The sequence below is a fragment of the Lissotriton helveticus genome, chromosome 5_1 (assembly GCF_964261635.1).
Source record: "Lissotriton helveticus chromosome 5_1, aLisHel1.1, whole genome shotgun sequence".
NCBI classification, from domain to species: Eukaryota; Metazoa; Chordata; class Amphibia; order Caudata; family Salamandridae; genus Lissotriton; species Lissotriton helveticus.
Genome location: NC_136065.1, coordinates 2,012,450,792 through 2,012,472,572, shown reverse-complemented (window position 1 = coordinate 2,012,472,572; position 21,781 = coordinate 2,012,450,792). Strand labels below are relative to the sequence as shown.

Here is a 21,781-nt window from a genome sequence, read left to right as displayed (position 1 = left end):
TGGCCTGTAGCCCTGTCTAAATATCCTGAGGTAAATTACATAACAAAAACACATCTGAAGTGTTAGAATTGACAACCAATTAAAATATTACTTTCATTTTCTATTTTTTTCCTGACATTTGATTGGTTATGTACATGAATATAAATGAAAAATGAGAGGGAAACACGGCCATTTTGACTACAACTACCTGAGGTACATCTTGAAAGGATTTTCGCATTTTGTCTTCTTCACCTCTCTGTAAAGTTGATAATTTGTAAGGGACACTTTAAGTTATTTTTTAAAAACATTTTCTGATAGTTATTTACTGTCCCTCTGCTATAGTTATAGATAGAGATAGGCTCCTCTGTTATATTTATAAATTGACTTAGGCTTCTCTGCTATAATTATGAATTTACTTACGCTTCTTCACAGGCACTTTTTAATATTTCTACTTCCTGCCTGTTACCATACATTGCCCAAAGTTAACTTCACTATTAAAAAATCAAAACTACCTGTCTGAACTTAAACCCAACAGTGCCATATTTCTACTTATTTTTTTTAATGCAAATTTCAGCACAAAAATGGAAGGAGAACAGAACATTTCCTTTGAAATTGTCCTAGAGATGAACAATGAGGAAATCATTGAACCCATTGACTTGGAATTCATGGATGAATCACGGGACCATGAACTTCTACAATGTGTAGAATCTGTGGATTTGTTAATTCAATATGAGGACGTTTCTGACAGTCAAATGTTGGAAGTTATGTTCAACTCAACAAGAGAACATTTCGGACAGTCAAATGTTAGACGTTCTATTAAATTTGGAAAAAGAATCAGAAAAATAAATTTATATTTAATAATCAAAAATTGTTCGAGACATTATTCATTATTATATGTAATTCATAAACTAGTACCAAATTGATTATAATATAAAGTCAGACTTATAGTATACTGTGCAACATATTTGTGTTACATAGTAATTTTGCTCATAGTTACTTCCTTTCTCCCACTATATTATCTCCAATGTGTATTTGACATCTCTTTTTCATCTCCTGCCTCCATGTTGTTTCTGCTTCCCTGACAGACTATGGTATAGATTCCATATACCACAATAACTTCTGTAACAACATGCAAATTATCTACAGAGGAGACGGTGTACATTGACTTTAAGACTCAGCATTGGTACCTACATGTTGGTACTTAAAACACCCAAACAACACAACAACTCTATTCAGAGATACCCTACCTCTAAGCACTTTAAATTATTATTTTAGTGTTTCACTGAGTTTTCCCCATGTGTAGGCGTGGGGGAGGTGTGTGCGGGGGGTGTCTGTGAGGTGTGTATGTGTGTGTGTGTGTGTGTGTGTCTGGGGGGGATGAGGTGTATAGGTGTGTGGGGTATGTGGATGTGGATGGGGATATGGGTATGTAAGGTGTGTGTGTGGGTGTGAGTGTGTGGGGTGTTTCGGTGTACGTGGGAGTGTGGGTGTGTGAGGTGTGTGTGGGGTGTGTTTGGGTATGGGAGGTATGTGTGTAGGATGTGTATGTATGTGTGGGATGTGTGGATGTGTCTGAGTTGTCTCTGTGTATGTGGGGGGGAGATGTGTGTGTGGGATGTGTTGGGTGTGTCTGTGAGATATCTGTGTGTGTGTGCATGTGTGTGTGTGTGTGGTGGAAGGGGGGTGAGGTGTGTGGGTGTGTGGGATGTGGGTGTGGGTGTGGATGTGTAAGGTGTCGATGTGGGGGTGTGGGGTGTTTGAGTGTGGGTGGAGGTGTGCATGTGTGAAGTGTGTGTGGGGAGTGTGTGGGTATGGGGTTGTGTGCATGTGGGTGTGTGTGGAACACACTTGTAGGTACCTAAAACAGCCACAGAACCCAAAAGCTCTTTTCAGAGCTGCCCTACCTGTAATCACTCAAAATGATTATTTTACACTATTATTTTCACTATTTTTCACCTAAGTACGCTCCCTGGTACGCTCCCCGGTGCGCGTACAGTGCGCTCCCCCCGCGAAAATCGAAAAAACAAAAAAAATGTGTCCCACGGGACCCTTTTATGGCCCCCACATCAAACCTAGGGGGTCACGGGGGGTGTACCCTGCCCCCTTTTGCTCATTTCCCCGTTTGATTTTTTTGCCACCTCTTGTATCTCAATCCTACCGAGACACAAGATGGCGGCCGCTGCTGACTGTTTCGAATGTTTACAGACACCCGAGAACCAATCAGCTTGCCGTGCGCAAGTCGCGTGGCGCGCCCGGAGCGCTCCCCGATACGCGCTCCGGGGCGCGCTTACAGATATATAATTTTTTTAAAACCTAAATTACTCAAAATCCTCTGGAGCACATATCTTGAGACATAGCAAAGGCACATCGGACTACCACTCCCTACAATTTTGCCAAGTTTGGTGAAAATCCATTCAGCCGTTCGAGCTAAAAGTGCGACAGACCGCCCTATGGAAATTAACATGGGGAAAACACGTTTTGGGACCCCCCTTTTATCTCAGCCCCCGCTTGACGATTCCCCCCCAAACTTTCAGGGAAGGAGCGGAGCGCCGCGAGGCAAAGTTGCTGAAAACTCCAGCCTGATTGCTCAACCGGCGCCAAAGTTATTCCAAATAGAATGTTGCGATTTTCCTATGGAAATCGATCCTAACTATATATACCTACTGGCGACCGCCAGTAGGTAATATATATATATATATATATATATATATATATATATATGACGCTCAAACTTCTCCCCAGTTAGGTAGGAAAAAGTAGCAGCACTCGAGAAGCTTGCTGATTCACGGTAATTTTATTGTAGGGAAAAGAGGCACAGACGCGTTTCGGCGTGAGCCTTCGTCGGTGTATATATATATATATAATACATATTTGTTTTTTTAAAGTATAACAAAAAAATTCAAGATAGCTCTCCATGCTTATCTAGGAGCGTGCATTCGTAAGCACTTGTGATCAGCTATTTATTTTAAAAACTTTTTTATTGCCATTTGTTATTTACGTTACAGTATACAAGTAATATGATATGAAGTTTAAGTCTTTGTAAGTAGCTCCACTCATTGCCATCATTAGACAGCATAGTATCCTATGCGAAGACGACACCCAGCTCGATCTCTCCTTCACCAAACACCCCATCACCACCAGACTGAACTTCCAGGAAGGAATGAAAGACGTTGCATCCTGGATGAGCAGCAGCTGTCTGCAGCTCGACTCAGAGGAGACACAGGTCATCTTCCTCGGATCCTCCCCCTCTGCTTGGGACAATTCCTGGTGGCACACTGCTCTCGGCAGCCTCCCCATCCCCACGGCCACGCCCAAAACCTCTGCATGGTACTCGACTCCTCCCTCTCCATGACCCGACAGGTCAACGCCGTCACCTCCACCTGCTTCAACACCCTCCGCAACCTCCGAAAGACCTTCATATGGATCCCCCCCGAATCAAGGAAGACCGTCACCCACGTACTCATAACCAGCCGATTGGACTACAGAAACGCCCTCTAAGCCGGGATCAACAAGTCTCTGCTTCGCAAACTCCAGACCATACAGAACACCGCAGCCAGACTCATCCTCAGCATCCCTTGACATGAACACATCATCCAACACCTCCACTGGCTCCCAGTTGAGAAAAGAGTAACTTTCAAGGTACTAGCCCACGCCTACAAATGCCTCCACAACACTGGACCCCAATACCTCAACAAAAAAATCTCCTTCCACATACCCAAGAGAAAACTCCGATCCGCAGACCTCGCACTCACCAAACCCCCGTGCATCCGCAGAACAAGAACGGGTGGAAGAACCTTCTCCACCATCGCTGCCAAGACCTGGAACGAGCTGCCAATCAACATCAGACGTGCCCCCACCCTGCACATCCTCAGGAAGACCCTCAAGACCTGGCTCTTCAACTGAAGGTTGCCCACCTCCCAGCGCCTTGAGACCCTCACGGGTGAGTAGCGTCCTTAAAAACTCCCTGAGTGACTGACTGACTTATTTGTATAGTACAGGTCTGTGCATGAGTAAGGTTCCATTTATCTTAACAAACTCATAACAGACATAACATGCACATGTACATTTCTCAACAGTTACTTGTGGTCACCATTGAATGGTTTTAAATCCCAGTAAAAGATGGTAGTCTGTTTCACTGCTCATGAGGTTGGCAGCGCAGTGCAAGCGGCATCAAACGCAGTACCTGGGGTGATGCTGGACTCTCGCAAAATCGAAACAATTTAATTAATATATATGACACAATTTCTTTTTTTGCAGAGTTTTATATAGCGTGAACTTGACCCAAATCCGAATCGTGTATCCGAGCGCTTTACATAGCACCAGTACGTTACATGAGGACACACATTCATTTTTGTTAGGCACGGGGAGATTAAGGGCCAGATGTAGGTAGGCTTTTACCTGTGGGTAACGGCCGAAATCGTCCGTTACCGACCGGTAATAGCCTTATCCTATGTAGGGGGTATATTTACCTATTCGGTAAATACCGAATCGGTATTTACCGATTCAGTATTTACCGAATCATCATTTACCGATTCGGTATTTACCGTATCGGTAAATGAGATGTAGGAAGCACTTTAAAGAGTGATTTTGTGCTTTAAGGATTCGTTATTTACCACCAACTATTGGTTGGTGGTAAATAAGGAATTCCTGTGTAAATGCAAATGTGTGCATTTACACCTGTGCCATGTGACAGCAGGGCATGTATGCATGCCACATGTGCACACCAGCACTATTCAGGGGTGCAAACGGGTGTCAAAGCGACACCCTGCCACCCTTGACTATTTCCCTATTTTACCGAATCGGTATTTACCGATTCGGTAATTGACATTCATTCCTATGGGCCTCCAAGCCCATAGGAATGAATAGCAATTATCGAATCGGTAAATACCGATTCAGTAATTACCGAATCTTAACGATTCGGTAATTTTTACCAAATAATTACCTACATAGGATTTACCGATTCTAAAATACCGAATCGGTAAAATTCGGTATTTTAGAATCGGTAAAACATATTTACCTACATCTAGCCGTATGTGATTTGCCCAGAATCACAGGATGTTTTAGCGTAATTACCAAGACTCTAACCTAGTTCCCCAGGTCCGAGGTCAAGCGCCCTAGTCGTTAGGCCAACTCCTCTCCACATGTCCCTGCACCGAAGGAGATTATTTTTCTTGTGGGTGACAATTTTGTGCTTGGCCAGATTGTCATCATGCATACAGAAGGGCACCAATAGCTGAATTGGTGTGACCCATTTTCCCATGCTGTACGTGGTGAGTGGATGAAACATGTTACACCACAGTAGACCAATGGATGTAGAGGATTCACTGAAAAGCCCTGTCTAGCTCTAAAAATGGATTCACAGGCGCCAGGTAACCTATATTTTACTGTGTTTTGTTTTACACGGTGAAAACTGCCACAATATTGTTTTGTCAGTTTAGGAAACGCACACGTGTTATTCTGATATTATTTAGGACAAAAAACAATTGTATTCAAATTTCTGTCTTATTCTGTCTTTTTTCTTACTTTTTCATTTTGCATTTGATATCAAATGTTACAATATTTCAAATGTGTCAATTAAAATTCTTAAAAAGACGCCAATGCATCTGGAGCCATGTGTGCTCATCGCGGCTGAAACCGTTGAAAAAAGTGTTATTATTGTAATGTTGTAGTGGTTTGAGAAATTCGGAATGGCTTCAGATTAGGAATAATCACGTATTTTCAAACATTTCAGAAAAACAATGTCACAGAAAGGTACCATAACCTAATTTACAGAGTTGTGCCCCTGCGAGAATGTGCCTCAAAGACATTTTGCTGTTAGTAATGTTTTTCTTTCTAATGCCACATACATTTTAAACATTTTTTAACTGCAGAGTTCCACTTTAATCTTGATCGATTCTTTTTTTTAGAATGGAGGGACGCCTACGAGCACAGAGGTAAGGGGCAGCCCTAGTGCAATGTTTAAAACATCCACAAAGTATATTTGAACAGAGAAGTGTGCAATATAGGCATGCGAGAATTAGTTTTCTAGGAACAGCAGAGAAGTGAGATGCATCACTCATTTGGTCATTTAGGTAAGATACCTCAGTGAGTTCACTGCCTACTGTATAGAAGTATTTGACCTGAAATTCGCAAAAGAAAGTAGCACTGACATAGGTAATGTCAAGGCCTATTACTTAAGCCCCAAGAGAAGTTGTATTAATCTGAAAGAAATCAACAAAATAGTTTAGCATTTTAACCTCGGGTCGATGAAATAAGTATTGAAATTAGCTAGTGCCAATATGTGTTCCATAGAGGGGACAAGAAACCAGGTATATGCAGATAATTTTTTATGGTAGCCTAGTGGACTGGAAACCAATATGTGCCTTCATGGCCTTTGATGTATTAGGCAAAAAACAGGTACATTCTGCTAATGCTTTATGATAGCATAGTTGGTATGAAACTAAGCATGTGTATTTTTTAACAGAATTGTGGACTTGAAACCAGGTATGCACCGCTAAGGTCTTATGCTAGCATAGTAGACATTAAACCAGGTATACATCATTACATTCTTATAATAGAATAGCGGGCATGAAACCAGGTCTGTGCCACTAATGTCCTTGAATAGAACCACGGATATGAAACCAGGTAAGCACCACTAAGGTCTAAAGCTAGCATAGTTGGAATGAAACAAGGTCTGAGCAACTAAGGTCTTATAATAACATGCAACCCGGGATGTGGCTCTGATGACCCTTGAAAGCGTAGTGGACGGAGATGTCACATATGCCGTTTGATAGCATTGTCATCAAGAAACCAAGCCTATGTTGCTGAAATTCTGATAGCACAGTGGACAAGAAACTTAGGCGCCTATTAGGATGGCGGATGGACCTGCGTCCGTCCGCCACCCCCGAGGTGGAGGGACCGTCCGCAGGGGCAGCGGCGGTCCCTCCGTGCGAATTAGGATGTGACCGCCACCCTGGCCGTCACATCCCGTATATTTTACATTGCGGCGGGTGCTACTTTAAGCAGCACCCGCCGCAATGTAAAATATGCATGTGTAGCCTTGGCATGCACAACTTGGCAGGCACCGCGTGGTGCCTGCCACCCTGTGCATGCCAAAGCAGGGGGGTACCATAGGTACCCCCCATGTGCACCCCCTCCCCCCAACACCCGGGGGGCTCGCAACGGGCCCCCAAACACCAAAGACCACATGCTTTTCCACGGCGGAAAAGCCGCTGCGGAAAAGCATGTTTTCTGCCCCATCCTAATATGGCTGGCGGTGTCTGATAGACACCGCCACCATATTAGAGCTTTTCCGCCACGGTCGGAAGGCGACCGCGGCGGAAAAGCAGTGGACGGTCTTCCCGTCCGCCGATGACCCCCCAGCCATCCTAATCTGGCGCGGGGTTTTTGTAGGCACCGCAGCGGTGAATCCGCATCCTCCGGGCCGGCGGTGGCTTCCGCCGGCCCGGAGGATGCGGATTCACCGCAATCCTAATCGGCCCCTAGGTTTGTGCAACTAATGGCCTATGGTAGCATAGAGAGCATGAAACTAGGTAAATGCTGAATAGTCAGTGGTCGCAAGAAACTAGCTATGAACACTAATGTTTTTTGCATAGTGGACCTGACACCAGACATATGTTTTGATCAGATTTTATAGTATAGTGTATAGTGAACAAGAAACTATGCACATTGTATTTTCAGCCCAGTTCATTTCTTTTTGCACAGTAGGGCCCATATTTATTATGGTTTTGCCTCGTCATTGCATCACGCAAAGGGACGCAAGGGCGATGCAAAACCTTGAATGATATTTTCCAATCCCCGCAAGGCCACCTTATCTAGCGCTGGCTGGCTTGGTAAATGTGGAGTAACACGAGACAGTGCAAATCACTGCCTTGCGTTACTCTGCCCCAAGTGGCTGTTACATGGGTGTTCCCAGGCATCCACCCATGTATTATTTTAGTAGAAGGCCTGGGAATGTGACAAAATCCTACACCTCCCCAGGTAAGGCATAACGTGGAGAAATAGGTTTATTTCTGCTCGTTATTTCCTCTTTCCACGTGTGCTGCATTCTGCAGCACACGTGGATGCCGAACACGTAGAAAGAGGACAATGCCTCTGAGGATTAACCCTTCCGGCACAAAAACAATCCTGCTTTCAACTAATGTCCCCTTGCAGTCAAAAGTGTGCCAGCGATAGGAAAGGACAGGAATGTGCTGTACAATTTTAAATATGGCTCATTCTTGCCCATTCGCGCACCACAGTAAGGTGGCTTGCTGCATTCCGTTGTGTGAATGTTTGTTAATATGGCCCATGGTTTCCCACTGAGTAAAGCCACCCATCCACCCTTTGTTGTACTGTTGCTGGTAGCCCAGCACAGCGATGCAGTGCTCTGAGTGTAATATACAAATGACCCAGAACAAAGCCAAACTGGTCTGACTAGAGCCTTGGTTTCAAACCTTGGAAATATGGCAACCACAGAAAAGATGCACCCCTTTATCATCGGAGGAGGTTTGCAGTTTGATTAATTCAGACCCTCTGGTTATCTCTGGGTTTCCACTTTAACCACCAGGAGAGGATAAATACTGGCCCGTCAACCAGTCTGTGGTTGGAGCGGCTGTAAGTCCTCTACTATTTCCAGTGTATCCTACACTGGTTGTGGGTTCTAGTGACTTTGACGTGTTTTAACACAGGCTGAACACCCACAATAACATGTAAGCCACTCCCCTCCGCCTTAACACTGGTAAAATTACACTAATAGACAGGGCATAAGTCCTAAAAAAGAAGTGGGGAGACTGACCTAGTTAATCAGTATGTAAGGGACATTACGGCATGTGACATCACGGCATGTGACATCACGGCATCACGGCGCGTGGCATCACAGCGCGTGACATTAGAACTTAACCCCTCACATATATGTTTAGCAGGTCTATTATGAGTACATTAAAGCACATTTCGAGTATACAGGGAAACCCTCCTGATTTAGGCCGAATATTCACACTTTTGTAAGCTACACATTCAATGTTGCCTTTTGTCAGCGTAAACTTTCTCTATCCAGTGAAATTTAAATTATTACAACGCCTCCTCAGGGTTAGGACGCACTATATAAATGCTATTTATTTTGTGTAAATTCTGGGAAAGACCAACACATCTGACAATCTTACAGCACATGCATATCTCCTAAACAGGGTCTGAACAAAGTGAAAAGCTGCATCTCTTAAGTAAGTGTGAAGTGCTAGGAAGGTGTGAGCCTTTGTTTGCCCTCTGCTGCATTTGCTTCTAGGTGTGAGGCTCCTGACTGCTGCCAGCCAGGAGACTCCAACAAAAGGAGGCCTGATGATCCCCTCTTTTCAGTGGGGCCCAACTTCTTGTCAGTGTGGGCGGCGTCCACCCTGTGAAAATAGTGGGTGGACCCCATCCACCTGCGTGTACACTAGACTTGTGCCCTGCCAATAGGCCCACACCTCCTTCCACCGCCTTAATGGTCATTAACAAGTGTCATTACAGTGGATGCACATGAAAATTTAACAATAACAGGATACCCTGTTCATGTTCCAGATGAGTCCATCCTCATTCTTTACTGCCCCCCTCTCCCTGAACAATTTTATTATCTTCAACGCTGAGGATAACTTGAAAACTCCACCAGCTGCAGGCAGTTATCATCGTGCTTTACACGCATTGGGTTGGGTCCTATCCTCGCTGCCACTGTAAAATGGAGAATACACGCTCATGCAAGTAGGCAAGGTGGGTCTCCAGCTCCTTTATTCAACACCCCAGTCGCTGTCACAAGCAAATGCCACCATTCAACCTTGACAAAATCATGGAACCCCCCGAGGGGTTCCAGCCCAGAACACTAGGCAAGGTTCAATTCTGCCACAGCTGTATAGGCGTAATGTCCACATTTTGTTAACCAATTGCTAATGACCAGTAGCCTAGCTAGCTTGAACTTCATCCCTGGATTGTCAAAATAGCCCAATAGAAGCATTTAGGGTTGTATCTGGAATCCAAATATGCAAATACCTTCTAATTTTCCATTTTTATTTTAAGTCATCTCTCTACCTGCCTGTTAGTGAATGCATTTCTGCTTCTAAAAGAAGTACTGACTGGACATTGACATTGAGTATTAATTACTGTCCACACTATATCTGAGATTCTAACTTTTCCTATCTCCTAGATTGAGCCACGCATGTCCATGCCACCTAGTGTGAGTCAGGTACCTGGAAGGGACTAACTTGTTTATTCAGATGAACAACGAAGGTATTGATGGCCTTGGTACTAGAATACTGCCTATTAAACACTGACTGTCCCAGAATCACATGCAAATACTCAGGGCCAACTTTAGTACTGATAGCGCTTAGAGACCTGTCGGTGATAATTGCGCTCCACAAATGTCAAATACAAATATAAGTGTGGGGGAGGAGTATTCTCTCAGGGTATTAAATAGTTTGGATAAGATGTAAGTTCACAGTTGCATCCTGCATACTATTGGGTTGGCCATGGTGCAGAAGTGAGTGGAATGGAATATAAATATTCCCTTAATCAGTGGCCTACAGCTAGTTTAGAGTTTGTGTGCTAGGTTAGTTGTGGTGTTTTAAAGTTTGAGCTTCTCTTTAGCCCGGACAATTTTGTATCTGCCACAGAGGCTGTTGTACTCTCCAGACTGGACGTCGGCAATATCCTCTTCTCAGAAAGGCCTTCACTATGTTTATAATTAGTGTAACATTTTTGCTGCTAACAAACGGTATATCAATTTACAATTCTGTGTATAGAATGCTTTTATGGTTTTAATTAACCGAATAAAGTTCTTTTTGACTGACTGGCCTTCACTTAGTGGGGTCTGCACGTGCTCAGTTGTGACAAACTGGTGAGATGCAACCATATGCTCCCCTTACGTGTGGCTTGAGACCATCACGGGTGAGTAACGCGCTTGCAATCCCCTGATTGATTGACGAGGATTTTGACTCCACTTGTCTGTCTGGTGGATGGGATTCAGACAAAACACCAGCCATCACAGTACAAGTAAATATCAGGGTCAAGACTGCAAGTTCAGTCTTTATTGTTGCACCTAAGGAGGTTTTGGTGCAGCTTATAAAAACAATTCTGCTTCTGCACAGGTGGTCTCTATACTCCGTTAGTGGGGTAAGTAGGTCCTCCCATCGTACACTACACTAGCTCCCAGGCATTCGAGCCATGTGAGAAATCAGGCTCTGGTCATGATTTATAAATTATCCATCAGTTGGGGAGAGGGCAAATACACCTGCAGGCTGAAACACTATGTACTCTTTAAGATTGCAGAGCAGAGAACGGGTTGTATCCGTGATAAAAACAAAAAACTACGTGGAAAACTGCTACAAGGCTCTGCATTAAAGTAACGACCTTCCACCTGAGTTACGCAGAGCATCTTGCTTAAATACGTTGAAAAAGGCCTGAAAACCTTTCTTTCTGTAGGTCACCAGTCTAAGCCTGTATTGGGCTTTCAGAAACTGTGCCAGTGTCTGGAGAGAACAACTTTTACGGCGCCTTACAAATTTACTTTACTTGACTTATTTGTTGAGTGCAAACGATGGTTACCAAGTATGTTTTTTGTGACCTACTTTTGGAGGGTTAAGAGAACAGCCGCTAAAGAGAGAATTTACTGAAGATATTGAGCAAACTACCTTAGTGTTTTCTTATGTAGTCGACTAGTGAAAAAATTAAAGCATGGATTCAAGATGTAAGCTGTTGGTATTTGTTAAATATCACTCCTGAATTAAGAATGTACAAATTAATATATGCTTTCCAGTTAGACCTTTCAATCAATCACTGGGATTTGCCAAAGCACTCACCTGCTTCAAAGAAGCGTCCTGGCGCTCAAAGTAGAGACTAGGGGCCAGATGTAGGCAATGAAGATTTACCGATTCTAAAATACCGAATTTTACCGATTCAGTATTTTAGAATCGGTAAATGGGATGTAGGTATTTATTCGGTAAGTATTACCGAATCTGTATGATTCGGTATTTACCGAATCTGTATTTACCCATTCGGTAAAATAGGGAAACATTCAAGGGTGGTATGGTGTCACATTGACACCCTGTTGCATCCCTGAATGGTGCTTGTGTGCACATGTGGCAGACATACATGCCCTAAGGGCATGTATGTCTGCCACATGGCACTGTTGAAAATGCACAGATTTGCATTTTCAAAGGTATTCGGTATTTACCAGCAACTAATAGTTGGTGGTAAATAACGAATCCTTAGAGCACATAAGCACTCTTAAAAGTGCTTCCTACATGCTATTTATCGATTCAGTAATACCAAATCGGTAAATAATGATTTGGTAAATACCTAATCGGTAAATAATGATTTGGTAAATACCGAATCGGTAAATACCGATTCCGTATTTACCGAATCATCCCCTACATCTGAAATGGCTCAATACCGGTCGGTAAGCCTGAAACTGACAGAATTTCGGGTTTACCAACCGGTAATGGGCCACCTACATCGGGCCCTAAGTACATGGCTGGGCACTCAAATCTAGTTTTGATCGAAGAACCAGGTTTTTAAATCTTTCCTGAAGTGATGCTCAGACTTGAACATGCAGATTTTGGTAGGCAGTCCTGAGAGCCAGAGAACTTCTATCTTCAAAGCTCACAATCTACATGAATAGATGGCTGTTTGTGCACTGAAGTACAGAGATATCTTCAACCCTGACAAGCTCTCCATAGGTTCCGGGGACATAAACATGTCAGAGGTGAAAGCAAGGACACTTTAAACTCAGATTTAAAGAGTGAACTTTTTTGGGGAATGGTTGATGGAAAATAGTTTATAAATTCTTTCCCTTTTTATAATTTTTAATATCAGTTGCTTTTTCTATGCCATCTCATTATCTCTCTTCCTGTCTCCTGCAGAGAGTGTCATGTTTGATGAAAGGACCGCCTACAACAAGCTCCTTGTCTCCAGGGGCGCCAAGACGGTTCAACCCATTGACCAGGCGCTCAACGTGCCTAATACTGAGGAGCGGTTTGACACAGAGCCCTGCATCCTGGGACTCCAACGATTCACAGAAGGGAAACATTACTGGGAGGTGGAGGTGCAAGAAGAGAGCGGCAGATTTTGGTCTGCCGGGGCGGCGGAAGAGACAGTGAGGAGAAAGGGTGGCTTCCGTGAATCACCAGACATCGGCATCTTCGTTCTTCGTGCTACCCAAGATGAATACTTGCCAGTTACCCCCGATGCTGACCCTATCCACCTGACAGGGAGACTCCAGCGAATAGGAGTGTTTCTAGACTTCGAGGGGGGGCAACTAGTATTTTTCAATGCAGTCAACAAGCAGCATGTTTTCACTTTCGAGCACAATTTTGCAACTCAAATGGTCCCATTCTTCTATATTGGGCAAGGAACTGAATTTACAGTCCTCTGAAATCTGCATTCTATTTATGAACTACATTTTGTGACACTTTGTGACACCTAAAAACATTTTAGTCAGTGTTCTTAAAAATGTTGACCCAAAAATGCTCAAGTGCTTCGCGGTTTAGTCAATGATGTAGGAGATATTTGGCATTAAGCAGAGCTCAGGCCATGATGCCTGCTACCTTACCTCTCCCTCGAACTACCAAAAAAATGTGGATTGGCCATGGATGGAGGCCTCTGTTTTGGGCCATGAGATTCAGGATGGTAGGACCCTTGCCCAGCTCCTCTTTGCATCCAGCTGGTGGTGGTTGTCCAAGCTGAATGGGACCTTCAGGAACCCACAGGGTGGCTAGAGAAGTTGCACTACATACAGAAGGGGAGAATTGGGCCTGGACACGATACAAGTGTCACTTCATATGCCTAGTTCATGAATAACCTTCCATCATCGGCCATTCTGGTAAGGTCATTAGGTTACTTCATGCTGATGTAGGAGGGCACATGGCAGTTATCCCTCCCTCCCTCCAGGTGGTAACATTCAAGCGTCTTGCGAAGCGTCCCTCTAAATGGAGAAAAACCCAACAAATTAGGCTGTCACTTGCTAATGCTCTCTGAATTCTTCTGCCATCCATCGCTGCTGGCTTTCATTTCACTAAGGCAAGGTGCTGCCATTGCTTCATACAGGCCCACCCACTCTCTATATCTTTATGCAATCTATATGCCATATTCCTATATAATACAGTGAATTGTTTTCAGCTTCTTACAATTACAATATAGTTGTAGTAAGTTTTAACAATTTGTGTTGATCTTCTGTGTGTGAGTACCTTATCCCTAGGTTCAAAGTAGGACAATGGGAATAACAACATGTCCAGCTTTGTCTGTGTCTCAAGTAACCTCATCCTTAGGTGAACAATCTGTCCCCTGGGTATATGAATTGTGTTTCCCAAGTTGAAGCAGTTAACAGTCCACTTCTGCTCTCAGAACACCGGTAACCTTTCAACCACATATGAAGAGTATCTATACCTTCGACTCTCTAGAGCAGTCCCTTTCCTTTCAGCCATATGTGTTCTAAACAAATACCACTGGCATTCGTACAAAGTACAAACAACTGCCTTACCAAGAGCATCTGCCTGCCCCGTTCTCTTTTTTGGGAGCTTTATATGGCGCAGACTCAACCCGAAGGTATCAGAGCACCAGTTGCTTTACAGATGGACATATACATTTTTTGTTAGGCACGGGGGATTAAGGGCCAAATCTATTAAAAAAGAGAAGTGATTTTTATGGAATTGCTATTTGCAAATCGCAAAACGTGATGTAATAAAAAACTCATAACTATTTAGCAATTTGGTAATAATCGCAATCACAATTACCGATTTCCAAAATAGCGATTTCTTAATAGCGAAATCGCTATTAAGAAATCGCGAATTTGCTTTTCTATAACATATTAATGACATCACACCCAGAAAGTGTGATTGCCCATGCTGTTTCTGATTGCTTGAGGCTGTGTCAGAGGCTGGGAGCAGGATCACACCACTGTGAACATCATCTATAATGCAAACACACCATCCAAAACATTATGAATACACAGGAGAAGGACAAAAGTGAGGCTGCTGGAAGGAAAAGGAAACAAACATTTTGTGAGAAAGAACTTGAGGTCCTCATTGAGGAGATGGTGAAGGGCCATGAACTGCTTTTTAGCAAGAAATCTCTGCACATCCCACAGTCAGAGAAGCATAAAATCTGGCTGGACATACAGACTAAGGTAAATGCCATTGGTGTTACACAGCGCTCCATTGGTGACCTACGCAAGCGCTGGTATAACATGCGCTCAAGGGATAAGGACAAGGTTGCCAACAGGCTTGCGAATGCTAAGAAAACTGGTGGAGGTCCATCTAGTAAGCCTGCATCCACACTCCTGGAGGATTTGGTGGAGTCCACCTTACAGCCGGAAAGCAGCAGCGGGGTTGCAGATATTGACAGCTCAGCCAGGCCCAACACCAGACAAGGTAAGATGCTTGCTAAATCAGCCCTGACACATTACCCACAAACGAACACACTCCGGAATGCCTCAATATCGAAGCAACAATGCTACTCCATTCCACAATTTCCTGGCCACCCAGCAATGCATCTTGGGAGATGTAGTCACACACATAGCAATGTATCTGCAGTAGACACACAACAGGAAAACCAAAATGAAACACAGTAGTTAGGTAAACCAACTGCATCCAAGTTTATTTAGTGAAAAATAGAAAGCAGGACACACAATAAGTAGTGCGCTTGTATTTACAGGTGAACCTGCGACACGGGGTGATCATACAGAACCTGATGAGGTACCACAGCTACAGGACGAGGCAGGGGGAGAGGAGACCGACCAGACAACACAGCCAATACCTGCGCAAAAACAACGCTGTTACACTGTGCCACCATTCTCAGAGTTGGAGGGAGAACTGGAAGGCAAACAGGATGAGCCAAAACCAGAGCAAGAAGAGCAGGCACGGCAGGAACAAAAGCAGCCTCCTATGCACCGTAGGGACGGCAGTTGCAGGAAATGCAGGCCAAGGGCACAAAACACAACAGACGTAGGAGATGATTCTTCTGTATTTTCTGGTCTGGAGGGCACAATGGTCAAGCATCAGCGTCTGCAAGCAAAAAGCATGCGGTCAATGAACAGGCAGTTCGTGACTGTCAATCACAATCAAACAGACATAAAAGAGGGCATCAGAGAGCTAAATCACACAGTTGAAGAGGGCAATAAGGTGTGTGCAGGCAGCATTAAGGAAATTACTGGAGCCATCAAAGAGCTCTGTGCCACAATGCAGAGGAACCATGCATCCAGGCGCATCCAGACATCATTTCAACAGTCTGGATCATTACAGCAAAGCAGTCAACTGTTTGTGCAATGCAACAACTGTACTATCAAGACACACGGGGTCTATGCAGATGGAAATGGCACACTGCAGCAGGATATTGCCAAAGGTTTGATGCAGGTCACCAATGCAGTTGACCAGCTACAGACAGCAAACATAGCTGGCACAAGTCTTCTGGTGGCAGGGGATAGTGAGGTGGTCTCCAGCCGCAGCAGCATTATCCCACCATTGACAGAACCCAGACAGCGTAGTGTGAGGCAGGGAACAGCATCAGATGACTCATCAAGGGAGGGCACTCAGAACACTGAGCGTGTAACCGCAGTTTGAAGATGGAAGAAATAGACAGTGTTGCTACAGCTGAATGCTAAGGAGTGAAGTAACCCATGGCATATGTACGTTTGTCATTCCATTACTCCTGTCCTGTGTACATGACATGTGAAACACACATTACTTGTGATTTGTAGGCTGTGTGAATGCAACTTACCTTACGTTAAGGTACATTAAAACACAGTTATTCTACAGTCATGAATTGCTTTGTGTCATCATTACTCACCTAGAAATAGCTGTGTGTTATTTCAAGTCTCGTTCTGCCATCTGCTGCCCCAACACCACATGCTGGTCTGAGACGTGGACCTGGTACTTCATCCTCATCTGATTCTGTATCTGTGAGTTCCACTGGTATACCTTTTTTTTGTCACAACATTGTGAACATGGCACAAGTAGCCAAGATCTTGCAGCAGGTCTCTGGCCCATACGGCAGTGCTCCTCCACTTTTGTGCAGGCAGCCGAACCAGCTCTTCCAAATGTCCGCTCGATGACACTTTATCTTGTATCTTCTCTCCCTCTGATTAGCCGGATTGAGGTACGGTGTGAGGATGAATGATCGCACAGCATATGCACGGTCACCTACAGGTTGAAAGACAAAAGGTTAATCACTGTCCTATTTCTACTGCTCTAAAGAGTAAATCAGTGATACTTGTATATTACACTGTCTAAAAATGAAGGAATTGTGTGTACTGCCAGGATATTTGGCCACTATATCAGTTATGATGTGTTTTTGTTACATATGACCTGTATGTTGAGTGACTGGAATGATTTCCGGTTCCTGAATAGGTACTCATTACCTGAGGGGAAGGAGAAGGCTACATGTATCCCATCAATGCAACCAATTACATAGGGAAACTGAGCTATCTGGTAGAAATCCAGTTTGGTCTACTGCAATGCCTGTTGTGAGGTGGGGAATCTGATGTAATGGTGTATCCTCTGTACCATTGTATCCAAGAATGCATGAAAATAGTGTGACACCCCTCCTGCTGTAGCTAGCACCCCTGGAAGCTCCCTGATGCCAGTAAGTGCAGTGAACAGAGGACCAGCACATGTGTCAGAATGGCTTGGGTCCTGCAGGTTGGTTGTTCAAGCATTGGTTTTATGTCAGCTATCAAGTCTAGTATAGTAGCTGAGTCCAGCCTATACTTCCCATGTATTTCTTCCTTTGTCTGTTGGAACAGGGAAACTCGTTCCTGTTTCCTCCTCCGTCTCTGTGCTGTTGCTTGAATTTGCATCCTCCTCGCTATGACATACAGCGCTGTCATTGTGAAAGACCCTGAGCATTCTGGGCCTGGCTGGAGTTGGTGGTACATTAAAGGTGAAATATTGCAATTTCTACACATTCGCAAATTGCTAATTTTTTATACATTGTATTGCTAATTCGCAATTTGCGACATGCAATATTGCAATTTCGCAGTTTGAGACTCAGATATTGCGAATTTGTTGGAGTTTTCACAGATTTGTTGCCTCGCAAAATTCATAATCACTCTTTTTGCGAATATCAATTTTGCAATGCGAAACACTGTCATAGCTTGGGACATGTATTTTGCGATCGCAAGCACTGTTTTTTTGCGATTCGCAGTGTCTGTGATCTCAAAATGGCTTGATACATATGGACCTATGTGAATTGCTGAGAATCACAGGATGTTGAGCTTCCCTGCCGAGACTCGAACACGGTTCCCCAGCTTCGAGGTCGACTGCTGTAGCTGTTAGGTCACATCCTCTCCTCATTAACCTTTTGCAGAATGAAACAGAGGATGGGCATCTCTTTGAAGGAAATCAGATTTTTGACACCGGTTATATTAAATGTGTTGCCACCTTCCTTCTGGTATTATCTGTGATTCAATATTTTAATTCAAATCCCCTGAATACATTTTCACAGCTCCAATATGCCAATATCTATTGGGCGAAAAATGCCCAGTAAATACGGGTACATGCAGACTTTATTGTGGTAAGCACCAAAAGTCGCATTTTATTCTCCATTATCAGGCGAAAAACTCCTAATTGAGTGGGATCCGATTTTATTGGGTGAGAGAAAATTCCACCAATTACAGGCCTACTCCTGATGAGGGTCTTAGTGAACGAGTGACAGACAACTCTTGCCTTGCCAAATCCTTTAATGTGGGCACAGAGCATTCCCAACTTCAGTATCCTGAACTGCATTTAACTATGGGTGGGTGGTAAACTACCCTCCTCCAGGGGAGATTGTGACATTTTGACAAGTTTCAGAAAAACTAGGCCAACCGCCACATGGTTGAATTTTTTCCTTGTGTGCAGCTCGCTAAATGGTAATTTGGGGAGGGAGAAACACAAGCCCTAGACCACCTTCCCACAAGATTTTCAATGTGGGCAGTCGCGGCAGGTGGCTCACGTTGAGGAAGCTGCCACTCGAGTAGAAAAACTAGAAAATCTTCATAAGTGGCAGAAATAAACACCACTCTTTAGTGCACTACGTGGTGCAGTTCATGCTGATTTTACAGCACTTGACAAGCTTCCAGCGCTAAAAAACAGCAAGAGCATTGCGACGTACCGCATCTCCGCCGCTCGCAGAAATTTGTGGAATCTTGTGGAGTATTTGGGTAACTCTGCGAGTTCTGTCCAGTCCTAGATTTAACCAGTTATCTTTTAGCTGGGTTTGTGCTGAAGGCAGATAACATTTGCATGACATTTGAAAAACCAATAGACATTACAATGGACTTACACATCTCAATCAGAAAGCACTTTTATTTTTTTGAGAAAACTCACTATCACTTTCTGACAAAATGTGCAGTTTAGGTGGGTTAACCCAAGAGTTTATTTCAATACATTCCATTGACTATTTATGCTATGCTCTTGTCCCATGTCCTTCTTTTAAGTTCAAAATGATTTTATTGAATTTTAGCAGAGAAAAAACACAAAGATACATACAGAAAAAGTAGAAGATATATCATTAATTTACAAGCAAGTGAATAAAATTAAAGCATAAATAATCAGTCATAAAAAGTACAAAGCAAAATACATTCGTCGACCAAAGGAGAACAGAAAACAGGAAGGGAAGGAAGGAAGGGAAGGAAGGAGGGATAGGGGGAAGGATACATTTCATAGGATAATAAACTACATAAATAGAGTTACCAATAATAAGCTAAAAAAGCATATAATAATTAAGAAATGAGATAGTAACAATGAAAAAACATGAATCATAACTTTAAATATGAGTCAACAGGAGACCAAAAAGATTGAAAATGCAAGGAATTATGATGAACACCTTGTAACAATAACTGAGCACCTCTTCTTGTAAAGATAATCCAAGACCACCAAGCATGGACTGAAAGAGAAGTAGCATCTTTCCAACATTACGTAATTGATTTGAACGCAGCCGAAACCAAAAAATTAAATAATTTTGCTTTAGCATCATCAAGAGGATGAATCAAAACAACTGATTTACAAATTAACAATTTATAAGAAAGCGGATCAGAAATAGGCAAAATTTTCAATATCACATTCCAAACATCAGACCAGAATTTCAGAATAATAGGACAATCAAATAACATGTGACGTAAAGATCCAGGATGTAAATTACAATGCCAACATAGGTTAGAAGGTAATAATTTAGCTTGAAATAAACGTAATGGAGTCCATAAAGAATTAAACATAATGTAAGCATTGGTTTGATAAAGTGAAACTGGTAACCATCCTGAAATGCTATTAGTCCAAATTAATGACCAGGAGTCAGTTGACAAGGAAATGGAAAGTTCAGTATTCCAAAAAGTGGAAATTATATCAACATTGGAGCCTAATGAAAAGGTGAGTTTTTTATAAAATACAGAAACTGCTTTAGGAGATACAGATACAGTAGCAATGTAAATTAAAAAATCAGTGGAAGAAATAGATGGAATACCAGTTGGGAAGGAATCTAAAATGGAATTACACAAAAATTGATATTTTAACAAATCAGACGTTGGTAAATTGAATTTTAATTGAAGTTGAGCAAATGAAATAAACGCACCATCTAAGAAAACATCCTTAAGAAAAAAAATGCCCTTATCAATCCATGAAGACCAAAAAGAGACCTTTCTATTCAATTTTATTAAGGCGCTATGCCATAACGACAAATGCACCGTAGTAAGTAAAGGAGATGCAAAATTAGAGTCCAAATCATTAAAAATTAATCTGGATGATTTGATTATGGACGAGGAATGTACCACCTTAGAGGTATGAGACATAGTTACCAAGGAGGGCAACGGAAAAGGCTTTACCAGGGAGTTTTCAATATGAAACCATATAGGAGGATTAATAATAGGTGAAATATTGAACCACAACGAACTCTGTTTTAAGATGAAAGCCTTGTGGTATAGACAAAAATCTGGTAGGGCAAAACCAACTTGGCATTTAGGAATTTTCAATTTTTTATAAGCAATCCGAGGAGGTTTGTTATGCCAAAGAAATTTAGACAATAGTTTATCAACTTCTTCATAAAATTTGAGTGGAAATTGAGTGGGTATCATTGCAAGGGAATAAAAGATTTTTGGGGCAATATTAATTTTTATAGATTCCATCCTCCCCCACCAGGAAAGATGAAGGGAAGACCATTTAAAAGTTTTCTGGTTAACATAATCAAGTATAAAATCACAATTGAATTTCAAGGTAGCATGCAAGGACGATGAAAATAATATACCAAGATATTTCAACTTGCTTTTTTGCCAAACAATATCTGGTGAAGGTAACATATCAGGAGTACAAAGCATATTTAAAGGGAAAAACTCAGTTTTACTAACATTCAATTTATATCCCGATACAGTTGAATATTTGGAAATAATATCAAGCAAAAATGGTACAGATAAAGTAGGATTACTAATAAATAATAACACATCATCAGCATATGCCAAGGTTTTAACAGTAACATCTTTGATGGTAATACCCTGAATATCCTCACACTTACGAATGGAGTTAAGAAACGGTTCTATTCCCAATAGAAATAAAAGAGGGGACATCCCTGACGTGTACCCCAAAAAAGGGAAAATTTGGTTAGAAATTTGACCGTTAATAAACAATCTAGCTGTGGGGGCATAATATAAAGCCGAAACCATACGAATAAAGGAAGGACCAAAATTAAAGGATAATAAAGTTTTAAATAAAAACTGCCAATGGATTTTATCAAAGGCTTTTTCCGCATCTAAAGCCATAACACCAGCAGGGACAAGGAGAGCGGAGCTTTGTTCAATGACATGTAATAACGTTCTAGTATTGTTAGCGGAGTATCTATGTTT

At 42.6% G+C, this 21,781-nt stretch overlaps 2 protein-coding genes across 9 annotated transcripts in view; both read left to right on the top strand.

Annotated features, from left to right (window-relative positions):
- LOC144756184 (butyrophilin subfamily 1 member A1-like) overlaps positions 1-16,733 on the top strand; it is an 84,086-nt gene extending 67,353 nt beyond the window's left edge. For 7 of the 8 annotated variants that reach the window (XM_078645775.1, XM_078645777.1, XM_078645778.1 and 4 more), the window contains 2 exons: positions 5,886-5,912; positions 12,843-16,733. In XM_078645775.1, the coding sequence (XP_078501901.1) occupies positions 5,886-5,912; positions 12,843-13,354 (539 nt within the window). In that variant the 3' untranslated portion in view covers positions 13,355-16,733. The remainder of the gene's footprint in view (positions 1-5,885; positions 5,913-12,842) is intronic. The other variant, XM_078645776.1, reaches the window with a different exon arrangement.
- LOC144756185 (uncharacterized) lies at positions 14,918-16,733 on the top strand. Its single transcript, XM_078645784.1, has 2 exons — positions 14,918-15,347; positions 15,631-16,733. Exons 1-2 carry the CDS (start codon positions 14,918-14,920, stop codon positions 16,533-16,535), a joined length of 1,335 nt encoding a protein of 444 aa, XP_078501910.1. The 3' UTR covers positions 16,536-16,733.
- Positions 16,734-21,781: the final 5,048 nt, after the last annotated feature.